Below are 17,029 nucleotides of genomic sequence, written 5' to 3'. Positions count from 1 at the left end.
CTGTCTCCCTTGTGTTCTTCTGTGCTTCTACCCCTGCTCCCTTTGTTGCTGTCCCCTTGTATTCTGCCTGCTGTCTAGAGTAGTTTTCAAAGTGGTGATGTTGTCTCACGCCTACTCTATTGTGTGCTTCTTCCTCTGTTGCTTTCTGCTTCATGCTGTTTTGCTGTCTGCCTTGTTCTCTGCTTTCCCCCTCCTTACCCCCTAATCCGCTGGCGTATTATGCCTTGTGATGCATGTACATGGCCTGCCGAATGACGCAGCCGGTTGTGTTGTATCTTTTTCGCTTTTTTTTCCCCCTTCAAATTTTCTTCAACATTTGTTGCAGATAATTAGGAGAAAAAAGCACTTTACTTCCCCACCACCCACCTACCCATGCCACAAAGTATCTCGAAAAGCAGTGTATTGTATTGTAATTGCATTTATATAGCGCCTACTACCCCTGACGAGGCGTCGAAGCACTTTTTTGGCGGATAGCACGCTACTCCGGGACCCATAGAGGATTAGTGTTGAATTAGTATAGTGAAACATGCAAGTACATTTTAAGTGGTGGATAGGTTAGTCAGTTATTTGGATATGGAATGATAGCAGAAGGATAGAGGAGGACCAAGGTTTGTAATTATTTATCGCTCGCTTGTTGACGCATGCTATTCAGGATGCCTATAAAGGATTAGTGGTGAATTATTATGGTGAAATATGAGGTCATTTCAGTGGTGGATATTAGTCTGTTACTTGGAGTGAGAAGGATAGCGGATGGATAAAAGGGGAAGAAAGATTTGCATTCATATAGCACTTGTTACCCCTGACGGGTGTTGAAGCGCTTTTCTGGCGAGTAGCACGCCACTCCGGAACCCATAAAGGATTGGTGTTGAAAATTAGTATAGTATAAATATGAAGTAATTTGAGTAGTAGATATGTTATTCAGTTATTTGGGCAGTATATTAGTATAGTTGAATATGGAATATGGAATTTGAGAAGTGAACATGTTAGTCTGTTAATTTTGATTGAAAAGGATAGTGGAGGGATACAAGAGTGAAGGATATTTTTTTTTTAGGTCTTAGCAGTAGGAAGAGGCTTTTGGATGAGTAAAAAGGAGTTTTGGAGGGAAGGAGTCAGAGGGGAGAGTTTAGAAACGTTTGTTTTAGGGGATCGGTGTAGTAAAAAGAGGTGTCAGATGATGCAAGGAGGGGTAGAGCAGGAGAGTCTAGAAAGGGTTATTTTAGCGATCATAGTATTGGTATGGGGTTTGGGATAAATGAGAGTGGAGGTAGAGGATATATTGATAGATGTATAGCAGAGGTCTTCAAACTGGGGGGGCGGGCCCCCCTAGGGGGGCCTCGAGTGATCTCAGGGGGGGCGCCAGGCTCTGGCCAAAAACATTATGCTTTGTTTTCAGCCTAAAAAAATGAGCAACAGTAAGCTTGTCTGTAATGGGCCATCATTCACATCCTTTGTCATTTAAATCCTGGCTGGGAGAAGGTGTCAAAAGGGAAGGGACTTCAAATTTTCTCCAAGACCCACACTGCCATTTTGAATAACCACACTGAATCCTTTGCACATTAGTAAGGCCTGCCTCACTGGAATAGTATGTTTGGAAATCATGTATTTGTTTGCATTTCTAAAACAGTGACACAACTTAGCTGCAATGTTTAAATAAGTCTAAACATATTTAAACATTGCCAGTGAAATATTTTGAGGGGGGGCCCGGCGAATTGTTTTTCTACCCTGGGGGGGGGCGCGGAATAAAGTTTGAAGCCAATGTATAGGATGAGAGATATAGGGTAGTGCATTAGAAGGAGTATTAGAAAGAAGTTTGAGCTGAGTCGGAAGGTTGGGCTAGAAGATGCATTGAGCGAAGTATAGGCTGAGAAATAATCATCTTGCCAAGCAGACACTATGAACAGATTTAGGCAAAGGGGATATGACACGAAAATGATTAAATCTGCACTAGACCAGGTCAATAAGTTGACCAGGGAACCTATTCTGTTTAGCCAGCCTAGAAAACCTGAAAGGGACAGCATAATCAGGATGATAACTACATACAGCAAGAAGAACAAAGAATTAGCAAGGGTTGTTAGGAAAAACTGCCACCTAATTGGCTCGGATTCCACCACTGGGGCATTAGTTCCAAACAAAGCCACAACTTTCTTATCGGAGAGCCAGTTCTATGAAGGACAGTCTAGTCAGATCTCGCCCAGAAATAAGCAGCTGACTGGGAGCAATGGATTCCATAAATGTCCAGATGCAGAGCATGTTCAATGGAATGCCTTTCTCCTTATAAAAACACACCTATTGCCATCAAAGGTAATTTCAACTGCAAAAGTTATCATGCTATACATGTCCTCACTTGCAGCTACAATTTAAGGTAGGTGGGCAGCACGTGCTGCAGGTTTACAAACTAATACTGCAACACATGCACGCAATGAAAAACATCGGTGTCCCATCAGTGGCCTGGCACCGCGCAGAAACTCAAAGGGCTGTTACACAGATGGCGTACTTTGTCATCGACAGTGTCACACAAAAGAGGGGGAGATAGGGTGAAAGCACTGAGGAAACTGGAAAGTATGTACATTTAAAACTGGATTTCAAATCCTTCAAATGGGCTGAATATCGAAGAGGATTTACATAATTTTCTGTAACTGGGGTTTAACTTCTATTTTATAACAGTTTGCATGGCCCATGCTTTCCCAAGATACACATGTGTATATACCATGTTGGAGCTGTCAAACAGCCAGCACAGTATGAATGTTATTTGTAGTATTTGGGTATTTTGGTCTCACGTTTACTTTGTATTGCCTATGATTTCATTGGAGTGAGCTAAAAAACGGTGATGGATCAAGCCCTGATCTGTTGACTGGGTAGGAGTGTTCTGATTAACTCAGATACTCTGTCCATCACCACCCCCTTTTTGAAATTATGATTTCATTGGGTGGCACATAATTTCTTATTACAAGGATCGTGTGATGTACACTACACCTACGTGGCGTTTCCACTAGATGAGCATCATCAATACAATATGATGTGATACAGATACAATGGTCCCAGTGGGTGTCTAAATAGGCGTAGTATCAATTCCAGGGTCAACTTAAGCACATACATGGTGAGCACATAGGGGCTGAAAGTATTTTCTGGGTGCATTTGTAAATTAGGCCTTGTAGAACTAATCACTACACTTTGCTGAAAGGCATGCATCCACAGGTTTTAAAAACGTTAGTGAAACATCAACTCATGAGGGCTTCAACTATGCCTTCACCAGTTTGCTTTTGTGTGCACCTTGCTCAAAGACGCACTTTCTGGCTGTTAGGAAGCACAAGAGCAAAGGCAAGGGAGACAGATCACTAGAAAAAATGTACCCTTTATTTCTCATCGGGTAAATGAAGAACACCTGTGTGGCTCAAAGCAGCACAGTCCGCAATTGAAGGGATGCAAACAGAGCACTAACATTTAACACCTTCAGCGTGGCGCGAATTTTCGCGCTGTGCTGAAGGTTCTAAGAAACTGGCGTGGCCGTGACGGAACGGTTCCGTCATAAGCACAGCCCAACCGGCGTGGCCGTGACGAAACCGTTCCGTCACAAGCATCGAAGGGGTTAAGAGAAAACCAACTCCAGCACTTGGGCTTTGGTTTTCAGTAGACTACTAAACCACAATCTACATCCTTTGCACTGAATTTTGTGAGAGTGGAAGTAGTTAAACTGGTTGCACATGTAAGATTTATATGACAATAAAAAACTAGAGTTAAGCAAAAAATGCCTTGCCATTAGCCCAGAGACCGCATCATCATAGTGCCTTGTACTTTAATATCAAGCATTTACAACAAAGATTAGATGGGTGATATCGACAAGTAGTAACATTTAGAAATAGTCAAGTTGCAAAATTATGCTGGAGTGTATCAAATACATAGGATAATACCCTGGTACAACTGGTCCTGCTCAGAACCATGCCTAAATGCACCTCTTAAAGTTTCAGCTATGAAATATGTTGTTTAAAAGAGTTTAGATTGTGTTTCCCTCCCAACCAGAGGCCATGTCATATTGGTCTGTTGGTTAACGAGGTTGGGAATTTCAAGTTGAGAACCAACCAATCCGAATATATTTTATCCATAATGCATGCCAGAATCTAATTGTTTACCTGAACCTCTGGTCAGGAGTCCGGAGTCTTTTGTAAGCTTGGAACTGGAATAGACAGGTACTACATCCGCCTCTTCATTTGCCTAATCTAGTTTATCACCCTGTGCTGTACGATTCCAAGCAACGCATTAGGAGTGACTTATGAAAATATAAAAATAGGCTTTTCGTATGCGGCCGAATCCCTTTTCTCTATTTTGTGTCACTGCAGTGCATTTAATCTGCAGCCCAGCCAGAGCAAAGTTTTTCTCCTTGTACACATATTTTTTCACAAAGCACACTTCTCAAATAAGTGTTGTAGAGTGCAGTACCGAAACAGTACCTAAACTAGGCTGGTGTAATCAGATTTGAACACAATAAAAAAAAAATTGTTTATGGAAAATCATCATCCACGAACTTTATTGTGGGAATACATGCTTTAATTAATCAAATCATGTCTGTTTGTGATCTGCATTCAATACATGCTCAAATGCGTTTCGGAATGTTTCTTCCTCTGGAGGCCGCTGTACCCAGAGTTCAAACAGCACTTTGGGAAAGCTATAAAATGCTACTGTTTCTAAAGTAGTGAAACCAATCCTGACTGAACTACCTATACCATAAGCCATACATAATCACCTGCACCACACGTGCACCTAAACACGTCTTCTACCTCTTATCACCAACTTCTACCTCTTCGGCATCCAAATCAGCGCAGTAAGCCACCTGCGCCCGGATTCATGCAGACTATTAAAAACAATTGGGAACTACGCAAGTACGTTCTATTTAGACTCATTAAAGGTGTGTTGTGTGTATTTCGTTAGCGTGCAACTCGCCCGGGAGGGTATCCTGGTGCTGAAGAAGGAGCTGTACGGATGTGCCAGGTTCGGGGCTAGGTGAAGAGTTAGGTCTTCGGTTTCTTGCGGAATTCAAGAACTCAGGTGGAGGCTTTGGTGTGCAGAGACTGGTAATTTTTGTTTCAGGCTATGTTCTGAAACTACCTTTCTCTCCTACTAGTGCTATCTGCTATCCCACAGGACTTATATCATTATATTTACCTATACTAGTTGCACTGCATGCACACAATACTACTGGTACACCTATAAACATTCACCTGCAGATTTTAAAATGGATCAAAGCAAGCTCTTAACGTATTAATTTTATTATTTCTTGCATTTGCATGGCATTTAAATACTGTGGAATTCAGAAATACTGCTTGATGTTTCCATTTGATTTTTATTTATATAATTCTTCCAAGATTGGTAAGAAATTAGTGTGCATAAGACACGTGTTCAAAAAACTGCAGCTGCCCTTTATGCCCATCTTCAGTCTCTTACAATAATCCCACCTGACCTGGGTATATAAATGAAGGATGTTAGCAACACACCATACAATACGGAATGCTTACCTGCCATTGGCAAACTGAAGCACTGGTATCTCTGGTGCAAATTATGGCTTTCTTTCCCTGATCTTACTTTTTATAGGGAGAATATCTTGCCACATGAAACTGAATGAAGCACTTCTTGGGTATCTTCCACTAATTTGGGCCGCGTACACCTTTTGTAAACTTTAATTCGAAGTCCCAGCCTACATCCATTATGCCAGAAACTCAGTGTTCCTTTCTTTTAATTTACCTTGCCCTAGCAGTTTATCCCACCACTTAGCTGTTACCCTGGCACATTGTCTAGTATCTTTGAATTACCTTAATTAAGCTAGCTTGTCTCTTTAAGTCTGGGCCTATAGATGGCTATATTACATATACCGAGAGAGGCTATGGGTCCTCTCTTCATCGATTGGTCTGTTTAGCTTTGGTTATTTTCTGACCCTTTCTCTCTTGTTGGTTTAAGATAGCTTTGGTTAACCCCATCGCTGCGGGGCTAATTTCCCCGCGGTGGAGGGGAGGGGGGGGGGGGGAGGTGCGCGCGGTGCTCATGACTAGCTCAGCTCGTCATGCAGCACGGTGGCGCTGTGCTGATGACTAGCTGAGCTCGTCATGACCACGCCCGTTCCAGTGGAACTCCCAGCACAGCGGGAGAATCATCCCCGCGTGGGCGTTCCGTAACTGTCATAATGCACTCAGCTCGTCATCAGCACAGCGCCACCGTGCTGCATGACGAGCTGAGCTCGTCATGGGCACCCAAGGGGTTAACAATTTTACTTTTGTTCACCGTAGCATGCTGCTTGGGGCAAGAGATGGGCCCACTACTACGAGTGGCCTTCTTGTACTGCGAGTTATGGCATCTTGCCTTATCACATGTACATGCTCAACTAAAAAGAGCACTGAAGTGCTTGGGATGGTGAACTAATACTTTAACGCTTTATTTCTTTTTATTATCTTTTAACTTTTAATCTTCCTTGTGTGTTCAGATGGCTCTAGAGGTTACAGAAATCCAAAGCCAGTAGTATCTTCTTCTTTGTGTCACAAAAAATATTGCCCCGTGATCGGATGGGCATTAAAGTTAAAAGGGTTTCTAAGTTTTTTTTGTATTTTATTATTTTTTATTTAAAGTTTATGGTTGCTACATTTGGGGTGCAGCTCTATTACCTTTTTTTTTCTTTTTCATGTAAACGTTAAGCGATTGCACCACGTTGCCAAGGCCAGAACTACTGCCTTTGCATACGCTTGTTTCAGTGTCACATTTTAAACTGAGCGAAGCTTGCCCTGCTGTTTTTCTTACTACACCTGTTCTGATTGCCTAAGTAAGCTTGTACTATTGCTGCCACTGTTGTACGTGAGTGAATCTTATACTCCTGCCATCATTTGTGTATATTTGATAGAGAGAAGATTGCACTGCTGTTGTTCAATCTCTACCTGGTCTGTGTGGTTGTCCAGCCGTTGAAAGTCCATTCACTGCACAAAATCCAAAACCTATGTTTCTGCATTAGATTTGTTATTATTTTATCACTGCTTATGCTAGGGTACCGTGAGTTCACTCTCTATGCTGGTGAATATTCTATATCCAGCATATACATCAGTAGAAAGCAATGTTGGAGAGTGATTATTGCAGATAAACATTTTCACTTTCTTGTGTGTATTCCTTTAAGTCCTTTTTCCTTTGATATTGATGCTATCAGTGGGTGTTGCAAGCAACATGTGTTCGATGTAGACGTGTAATACATAGAATGACTAAGCAACAAACCAGACCATAGAACGTCTCCACTTTCGGCTGCATGTGTGTGTGTCTGGTAAACCTCTACTTTGATAACTACTGCCTCTAATTCCATATTTTGATTAGTAATTGCACAGAGTGGTCTTACTAGGCGCGGGATGCATGGGCGTCGAAAGTCAGTGGTGACCACGTTCAGCTCATGATGCAGTGTGTAGTGCCTGTAGGAAGTCTAATGGCTTGGAAGTCCTGACAGATTGACGTGTTTGATGGCTAGCTACATGTGCAAGGAATTTCTCAGTCTTTGACACAGGATCTCAGATAGTAATAATGTGCTGCAAACCTGTGTTCTTCCTTTCATACAGTGTCGCGTACTTCATCTCCAACCAGCTCTATCCACTCGAATTAAGAATTCTGTGTTTAGAGTTTAAAAAAAAAAACACCTTAAATCCCTTTAGCACAAATATATTGACGGACATGTGAAAGGTTTACTGCTAGGAAAACCATTTTTGGGAAGTAGTTGCCTGTGACGTTACAAAGATAACCTGGAAATCTTGTTCATAATTAACATGATATTGAATGCTTTTGGACATGAATTGCATTATACTTATTTCATTCATTTTTTTCTTACAGTATTATGCTCCAAGAATCTTGCCAAAAAAGATTTCTTCAGTAAGTACTTTTTCACTTTTATAATTTCTATAGGTTAAAAGGTTTGGGGTGTAAAAGTGTTGCTTGATACCTTCACAGTAGACTAGCATTTTTAAAATTGATCCATATGTTTTGCTGAGAATTGCCTTTTAATTTGTGGTAGTGCACCACTTTGTTTCCATTAGTTTTTAACCAGCAGATAATCGCTAGTTCTTTTAATACGAACTGAATGAAAAAGCTGTACTCTAGATTTTGACTTGCTTTCGAGAAGTCTCTTCTATGCATACGTTTACTAGTCTTAAAAATACTTTTGTATACGTGTTTATTTTATTTTTTAACATTTAGGTTTAGTTTGTGTCTGTGCAACACTACAGCCAGATGTGGTGTTAATAGTGCTCCGAGTCTTGACTACTGCAGGACATAACTGGGTGTTTCTGATATTCTGCTGTCCTAGAATGCTCGGGATTTCCAATTTCTTTCTCAAAGATAGACCCACTATCCTATGGACAAACCTAATCTTTATTGGAAATAGTATAGTGGCCACTTTGGAAAAGAAACTTAAACCATTACAGTCTCTCTTCCAAGACCTTGCATTTGCTAAGGTGGAAGAGGGTGACCATGCCAGAGACGTGATTATGCGGGTAAGTAGACTCTTCATCAAGGCAGACTCGGACTGTCTGGACTCTAACTCTTACACGTAGCAGCTGCTGTTATGACCTACTACCTTTCCTTTTCCTTCATTACGTTAGCATCATTGCCTGCTCCTCATAGGGTTTCTTCATTGCCAGTGAATGCATCATCATTTTGCAACTGTTGGTGTTCCACTCGTTCGAACCGCTACCCTGTCCTATTGTCTATATCTGTATTTGGGTGTGAGGGGAGCAGATTTACAGACCTCGCACACCATGGTGAAAAAACATATTGTCCGTCATTTGTGTGAGTGCTATGCCAGAAGAAATGAAGCCACATTGCTTTTTTTCCCCATTGAGCTCTCTCTGCTACTCTTACACATGTGTCCAGCCTTATGACTGGCTTCAAACCCTCCCCGTCTAAATTTAGGTAAGCGTGCGAATGTCTGTGCTCTCTCCTGTATCACACAGAGCTGCTTTCCCTCCTTTATTTCCCGCTGCTTGTGATGCACACACATCTTTCACTTCCACCTACTCTTCCATCCACTTGTGCACTCATACATAGTGATGAAAAAAAGTGATGTTTTTTTAAAGCTATTAATGGATATCTGACCTTCATCTGGATATCCACAAATCCAAGTGGTAGCTAAATCTAGCCTGTTATGACAAATTACACACACCTATCTCTATCATCCATAACTGCCGAGTCCCAGCACCCCCTTTTATCACTGCTGAGCTTTTTTGTGATGTTTGCGGATTTAGTGCTTAAGCCTTAATATTTTGTTTCCACAAAAAGTATTCAGGCTGAGCTGAATTTTTTTTTTACCGTAGTTTTGCTTTTTTCAAAGTGGTAATTGATTGCTCCTGTTTATTCTTAATTTCTATCTACTTGCTGTTTGTGGTGGAAACTGGTGTGAAACCCATTGGTGGACTCAGATAGCCATACATTTCTGAAGAGTAGACACAATTCATTATTCAGCGAGGGGTCATTTTGTATCAATCTGACATGATTTTCAAAAAGACTCTAATAGAGGAGAGAGAAAATAAGGAGAAAATAGAAATGGGTGTTAACAATTTCATCTTAAATTTTTTTGCCTCACTGTTCGTTTTACAATAGTAAACTGTTCAGCCCTTCACCCCTCTGACCACAGGTTTACCTAGTGTTTGTCTAAAAACATGCGATATCTAAAGCCAACAACTGCGCTGCAACTTATGATTGTTTTGCTGTATACCTACTATACATCAAATCTTAAGGTAACATTTAATGAATTAAACATTGTTGTGCAGGTAATCTCTGCATTTTTTATATATGCCTGACTAGTTAAGGAATAGTCATTATTTGTACACCTGAGTATTTTGGGTAACCCATAATTCCATGTGATTCAGAGGCCATGTTGCAGAATGTTTTCTTGCTTGCATTCTGGCTTACATTTGGAAGACCAAATGGACAGAAATTCAATTAATAACAAGTGTTCTACTATTCTGTATATCTACAGTTACCCTAATAAAAACAGTACCCCACTTGTATGGCTGGGTCTATTTCATGCGACAAAACACAATGTGGAGATCTCAAGATATCCCCTTAAACCGGCACTCCTTGTGAAGATGTTTGGTCTATCCATCCTGTCATGGGTGGGGGCTGCTGTACAGTCTGCCGACTGGAAGAGTCCATGTCAATGGCGCCATCTCGATGAAATATAGGTTAGGCACAGCGACACATGGGTGTCCACTGTCTCCCCTGCTGTTTGCATTGGGACTGGAACAGGTGGCAAACTGGAGACTATGTGATGCACTGATTCATGCATGGTCTGTGCTGGGTTCCAGGCTGGGAAGATGTTATATCTATACAAAGATGATGATAATCTTTATTTAGTAGATTCTGAACAATCAATCCAAAGGGTTTTAGAGATCCTGAGGGCATTCAGCATGTATGCAAGGGTTCGTATAAACTGATGCAAATCTCTGGCACATCCATTGACTTAACTGGAGATTTTGTGTTGGCCGCTAGTGCCCTTTAACATGGGAAATGGTAGGTTTTATATACATGGGGATATGCGACTACTAACCAAGTGTTGCACCATACCCAAAATCTGGGGAATATAATGGAAGAGTATAAAAGAGACCTGGAACATTGACACTGGCTGTCCTTGTCACTACTTGGCAGAACACCCTTCGTAAAATGATTTTACTGCCCAAGTTCATCTGTCTTCTGCAAAACACTCCATTAGTGGTTCCTAACCAGTTCTTTAATTTGGTGACTCAAGTGACAAGACTTCTGAAATGGTTTTGGGGGGAGGCACCGAGCATGGCCCTAGACACATTGTAGGAGGCTGGCTTAGTCTATTGTGCACACTTATTTAAGTGATGCACCGTGCTCTAATCCAGTGTTGATTTTAGTGGTCTTTGGTACCACTTTGAGAGCTTTCTAAGGGGATCTGTGGAGAGCAGCCTTCAGGCTTATCTTGAAGGAGTGTAAAGCAGCTTGTTTTACCAACTTTAATCAATAGTGTAAGTCAAATGAAAAGGATCCACTCAGTTTTCATGTAAAATAAGTCTATTTATTCTACAACACAATGGTATATCTCCTACCCGGGTATTTCAACACAATACACCAGAATACTTTGCAATAATCAGGTAAGTAGCAGAAATATACAGCTGTCTCCAGGGGGAGACCAAACCATATTGTAAGAAAGTGGACTGCGAACTGCAAAGTGGAACGGGACTTGGACCAGAAGATTCAGAGGAGCTGGAGATACAGGCAACCACCCAAGGTAAGTACCTAGGAACTATTCAGATCAAAGAGAGAGAGAGGACTAGGTAAGCTAGCCCGTATCCCCTGTGTTTAATATGTAAGTATCAATGGGGGCTAGTTAGCTTTAGAGGGGGAAGGTAAAGGGTGACTCGGGTACGTCAGACAATACAAGGAAAAAAGCAATGTTTTCCTTTGAAAGCCCTCACCCACCGACCTAGTCGGTGGCATGCTTCATCATCGGGCCCACCACAGTGGCACCGAATGTGCCCCGGGTGTGCTGCAACGCCAGGAGACTGCGGAGCTGGTATATTGCTGCGTGTGCAGTGAAGGAGTGAGATGTGAAAGATTAAAAAAGCTATACAGGCGGTCCCAGCACCCGAGGGTTAACAAGTATTTAATCAACTGGGCCTCCGTTAGCTGTTTAAAAAGGCGAGTGGACAAAGTGGAGTGGTTAATGATCTCCCATGTCCAGTGTGGTCTACATGTTTCTGCCAGTGCCTTTTCTATTATAAGCTGGCTTTCCTCAGGACCAAAGAGTTAAGTGAAAAAAGTGCAATTAAATAATAACAAGACTCGCGGCGCCCGGAAGGACGAATAGGTCCAAGGAGGAACCTGACCGAACTACTCGGTCTCTTTCTCTGCCAGGCGACCCATGAGGCTTTTTACAAAGAAATAACAGAAAAAGCTTGAGGGAATCCCCCTCTAACAGCTACAGCGCCTTAGCGAGCGCGACACATAGCCAACAAATAACACAATCACTTAATATAGTTTACTAGCTTATTATTTAATTGCACTTTTTTCACTTAACTCCACTTTGTCCACTCGCCTTTTTAAACAGCTAACGGAGGCCCAGTTGATTAAATACTTGTTAACCCTCGGGTGCTGGGACCGCCTGTATAGCTTTTTTAATCTTTCACATCTCACTCCTTCACTGCACACGCAGCAATATACCAGCTCCGCAGTCTCCTGGCGTTGCAGCACACCCGGGGCACATTCGGTGCCACTGTGGTGGGCCCGATGATGAAGCATGCCACCGACTAGGTCGGTGGGTGAGGGCTTTCAAAGGAAAACATTGCTTTTTTCCTTGTATTGTCTGACGTACCTGAGTCACCCTTTACCTTCCCCCTCTAAAGCTAACTAGCCCCCATTGATACTTACAAGTACCTAGGAACCCCATGGAGGCTGTGTGCAGAGTGGGGAAACCGCTGCATGCACAATGGAAGTCCATGGAGAAGTCGCTGTTGCAGTTTTAAAGAAGGACCCTTCCTGAAGGACCCTTAAGAAACCTTTTAGAAGATAGAAGTTTGCAGAGTTACTCCACCCGTGGATGCCCCTGGAACCAGCTTACCTGCACCAGGGAAGCAGGGTGCATAGGGGTGAAGTGACGTCTGAACCTGCCATAAGCAGCAGTGGGAGACTTCGAAGAAGATGCCTCTGGAGAAGACTGTGAAGGAGTCCTGTGAAATCCAAGGGTGCATTCTGGAAGTGAAGAACCTGCAAGCAGCGGGAACAGTCTATGCCACTCATAGGGGACCAGGAGGCACGGTAGCACAGTGCCAACTGATGTAGAGAGGGTCAGAAGAAGCACAGTGACTTTGTTACTGCAACTGTGAGGACCAGGCAGAGCGGAGGAAGACCATGAGCTGTACACGAGCTGCCCCACATTGGATATCTGTGTAGAGGTGGTCTGTGTCCAGCAGGAACACCGAAAAGCTTTGGTAGCCGCAACTGGCGTGGATGATGAAAAGGAGCAAATGTTGGAACCAGCAAGCTCCAAGGGACTCTCCTAAGACAGGAGTCTGAACATGCCAGAGGAAGTAGGGGAGCCCACTGAAGCAAGAGAAGACCCTACGGAGGACCCAAAGGCCAAAGGCACAGAAGTTGCAAGATGACTTCAAGTAGCTCACCAAAGTTGGAGGCCCATGGTGCATGAGAAGCAGGAAGGGCTCTGTTCTTCTGAAAGTGAGGTGCTGGAGGCTGGGGCTTGTAGCCCGAAGATCTTTGCAGTGCAGAGCCAGCAAGCCTTGGCAACAGCAAGTCGACGCGGTGCACAGGTGTTCAGCCCCAGCAGCCCAGATGAGGGATACTGTCCTCCATATTGCAGGGAAGGCCCGTCTGACCTCTAGGAAGCCACAGAACCACCACGGTGTTGCTGAGCATCGGGATGACTGTAGGGCGACAGCAGGAGACCAGTCTGCTTCATTGCCGTGCCTGCATATGCAGGGGGGTGACTCCTTCCCACCAAGCAAGATTTTCTTTTGTTGCCCACATGCCTGTTGAAGAACCTGGAAGAACAAACAGCGCAGAAGACTAGAACATCGAGACCAGGAGCAGCAGAAATCTTCCTTGATGCAGTCTTGGTTCAAGTTGAAGTCCAACGAAGTCAAAATATCCAGACAGTAGAAGAGTGACATAGTTTCAAGCTTGAGTCTTGTCCCATGACGAATCTGAAGACCCACCCACAGGGGAGCCCTTAAGTACCCTTAAACAGTTGGGACGACTCAAGGTCCATTCCAGAGGCGGTGCTGGACAGAGGGAAGATAACTCATGTCCTATGTCCAGTTTCGTGCCAGAGCGGGAACCAAAGGTTCTTGTACTGGTTCAAACTGGAGTATGCACGGACGGTACCAAATGTGCCCTTCAAAGCAGTTTGGTGGCACTGGCAACTGCCCCCATACCAGTCCAATACACTAAGTCCTGTCTGGGAGGTGGTCACACCTTCATGTGACAGGAAACCTTTTGTTCTACCTTCTCTTGCTTGAGCTTGACTCAGCAGCAGGAGGGCAGAATCGGGTCTGTGGTCGGCCGCAACACTAGTTTGCTGGCAGACCCTGAAAGTTTGTTACCAGGAGTATGGGGGGAACCACCTAAGGATCCCCCGGTGCATGGGATCATAATTCCAGCACCGGAATCTGTGTTGGTATGATTCCAATATGTTTGATACCGAACATGACCGGGTTCAATGTAGCCACTATTTAGTTAGACCTCTCTTAATGACTGATGTCCACTGAATGTCTAATAACGTCTGGCCACACTTACAAAGCCTGGAGAATAGACTCCAGGGTTTGTAGGGGTGTCCTGTGCATGAATGATCACCCTCACACTTGTAACCAAGCACCCTGCCCTCAGGACTGAAGAGCTTGCCATAGGGGGTGACTTATAAGTTTTAAGTTCAGTGACCTCAGATATAAGGAAACTTATCTGTTGTGAGAGGTGCAAGCACCAACTCTCACAGGCTGCAATGGCAGGCCTGTTGTCACAGTTTAAGTGGACTTCCATGGGTGGCACAATAAATGCTGCAGTTCATGGGAAACCCGTGGTGTACCTTTGTCCTAAGTACCATAGTACCATATACAAAGGCCACTGGAGGTGGGGTTCTATTTGTATCTCCAATGTTGTTGTAGATATGTGGAACGAAAAACGCATGATACCACTCCATGAATTATAATAAAAAAAATGAGGTGGCTTGGAGCCAGTATTTGTTATCTATAAGTTGGGTGCATTCAGTGCAGCCATAAAGATGTGCTGCAGGAGATGCCGAAGGCAAATCATTTGAATACAGAAGTTTGAGGGCCCCCTTGACTTAACATGCAATTTCACAAGTATGCAGTACACTGCTTATTAGTGAACAAATAGACACTCCTTTTCTGCAACGTGGCTATGCTGGAAGCCAGGCGTGATCTAATTAGACATTTGGGAGGCATGACTGTTCCATGTTATGTGGGAATCCAATATGGATTGGTGTATGAGGGCGAAGAAACTGAGTTATAAGGCCCTTGACTGCCATCAAATGTTTATTAAAGTATGCGTCCCCTGACAAAATATGTAAGAGGAGCTGGAATAAGTTGAGATTGATGATCATGGGGACGATCTGCGGATGAGGTTTAAGAAGAAGTAATCCCTGGTTCCTTTTGAGAAAGTCGAACACAAGTTTCAAATAGGAATGAGGGTCTCGAGGTATGTGTCCCCTGAACTTGCCTATTTTCACAGCCCTGAGTATGTTTACATGGACTGTTCCTGATCTGTGAACCTTTTAGTTATCAGTAGATGTCTTTTGTTAAAAGCAATAGAAAATATTTGGGGGGAAAAGTCGCCCTGAAATTTGATCCATTTTGTTGATGTAGGTAACCTGAGTATTTGGGCGTGTGTTTGGCCTCAGCCGAGGGAAGTCTACAGAATACATACATTTCTGAAAAATAGACAGCCAGTGGGTCCAGGGGTGGTGTGACTTGTATGGCTCCCACAACCGCTTGTTACCCAGAATGCTCTGCGAATTTCAAACTTTAGCTAAAATCGGATTTTCCTCACTTTCCTGTTAGGAATTTTTTTAGATCTCACTGATTCTTGAAGTTTCCTATCTGTGTTTCACACTTTTCCTGCTAAACACAGTATTTCTAGTTTGGGGACTCTTTAGGGCTGTTAGGAAGTGGGGGCATGGGCCGATGCCAAGGTGACTTGCCCCTACCCATTTATTTTATTTTTTAATTTAAATCTCGTGGTCTAGTGTGCGCTTTCTGCATCTTCCGCTTTCCCAAGGATCTGAACGATTGCAGTGGCATTTCGTTGAAGGAAGCAATTGCCCAAGCTTCTGGGGCAGCTCCCTCCACCTTCCTCAGTCCCTTGTGTGTAGTGGCTCACCTACCCGCAGCAATCCCATAGTAGGGATCCACCTTGGAGAGGTATCACTAGAAAAAGGAGAACCTCGCCTTTCCAGTGATACCTCTCCAATTTTATTGGGAGTGAAGCTGAGATATCCTCCCAAATAGTGATCAGATTGAAAGAAAAAGGAGCAATTTAGATCCTTTTACTTCACTTTGGAATGGATTTTGCAGGTGCGTCATGCACATTTATTCACGTTCTGAACAAACAAGCAAAAAACATAGACCTTGGCTTCTGGGGCAATAAATAAAGAAGGGAATCAGCCTTCAGGTTTGTGGCAACATGTCATGCCTAGGTCGAAAGATTTGTCACGGTCTTGGAGAAAGAATCGCTGCTCAATATCACTCTGAGACGCTGCCATTTCCAAACAGTATGAAGTTCATCATTTCAACAGTGAACACATTCTATCCAAATGGAATGAGTTCAAGTTAGCTGCTAATCTACCCAGGTTTGGAGGTCGGCAAATTCAGCCTAAAGTTATGCTCTCTGATACTCTGAGATTGCAAAGAACCCCAGAGCTACAAACGGGGGATCTACAGGTCTGTGAGAATAAAGTAAACAATAGAGTTCATGATTTGTTCATCAGAAAAAACCTAACCAAGAACTGCTTTCGTAGATGTAGTCCGGAGAAAGTCCCTTTTCTCCCAAAATTTCTGCTCAGCTTAGATTGTCAAAACGGTACATGAATAAATCAAATAACTTCGGGATCAAGGTCACTGGATTCATAAGACCAGAGTGAAATTGTTTGTAACACACAGCTATATATTTGGCAGGAACTAAAAACTGTATTCACACAAGAATCTAATGCCAGTTTTCACACATGGTAATGGAAAAGTGACTAGGACCTGCTTTGCAGGACCTGGTGCCCCAATCATAGAGCCCACTATGACTTTAAAAAAATATATTTATTCTGCAGCTTTCTAGAGGGAAATGTGATACCTATTTGTCCATTGGGCGTAACTTAGCCAAACGTGGATTGTGCAAAAGACCAATGATCCAAAACGCAAGTTGATCTACGAAATAATAGCAAACAAAAATGCACTCAGATTTTGGGATGGCCATGGTGACATCTATAACAGAAACATTGAGAAACAATGGTGGGACCAAATTAAATCTGTGCATGACAGAGAGC

The 17,029-nt window shown here is 43.1% G+C and overlaps 1 protein-coding gene across 3 annotated transcripts in view; it reads left to right on the top strand.

Annotated features, from left to right (window-relative positions):
* The window catches only part of SMURF1 (SMAD specific E3 ubiquitin protein ligase 1), a 300,045-nt gene that overhangs the window by 70,064 nt on the left and 212,952 nt on the right, over window positions 1-17,029 (top strand). For all 3 annotated transcript variants that reach the window (XR_013602082.1, XM_078665048.1, XM_078665047.1), the window contains exon 2: window positions 7,840-7,878. Coding sequence is in view for 2 of the 3 variants with exons in the window: in XM_078665048.1 (XP_078521174.1) it covers window positions 7,840-7,878 (39 nt within the window). In the remaining variant the exon portion in view is untranslated. The remainder of the gene's footprint in view (window positions 1-7,839; window positions 7,879-17,029) is intronic.

Source organism: Lissotriton helveticus, chromosome 10, assembly GCF_964261635.1.
Source record: "Lissotriton helveticus chromosome 10, aLisHel1.1, whole genome shotgun sequence".
Taxonomy (NCBI): domain Eukaryota; kingdom Metazoa; phylum Chordata; class Amphibia; order Caudata; family Salamandridae; genus Lissotriton; species Lissotriton helveticus.
The sequence above is the reverse complement of the archived record's forward strand: the minus strand, read 5'-3'. Positions and strand labels throughout refer to the sequence as shown.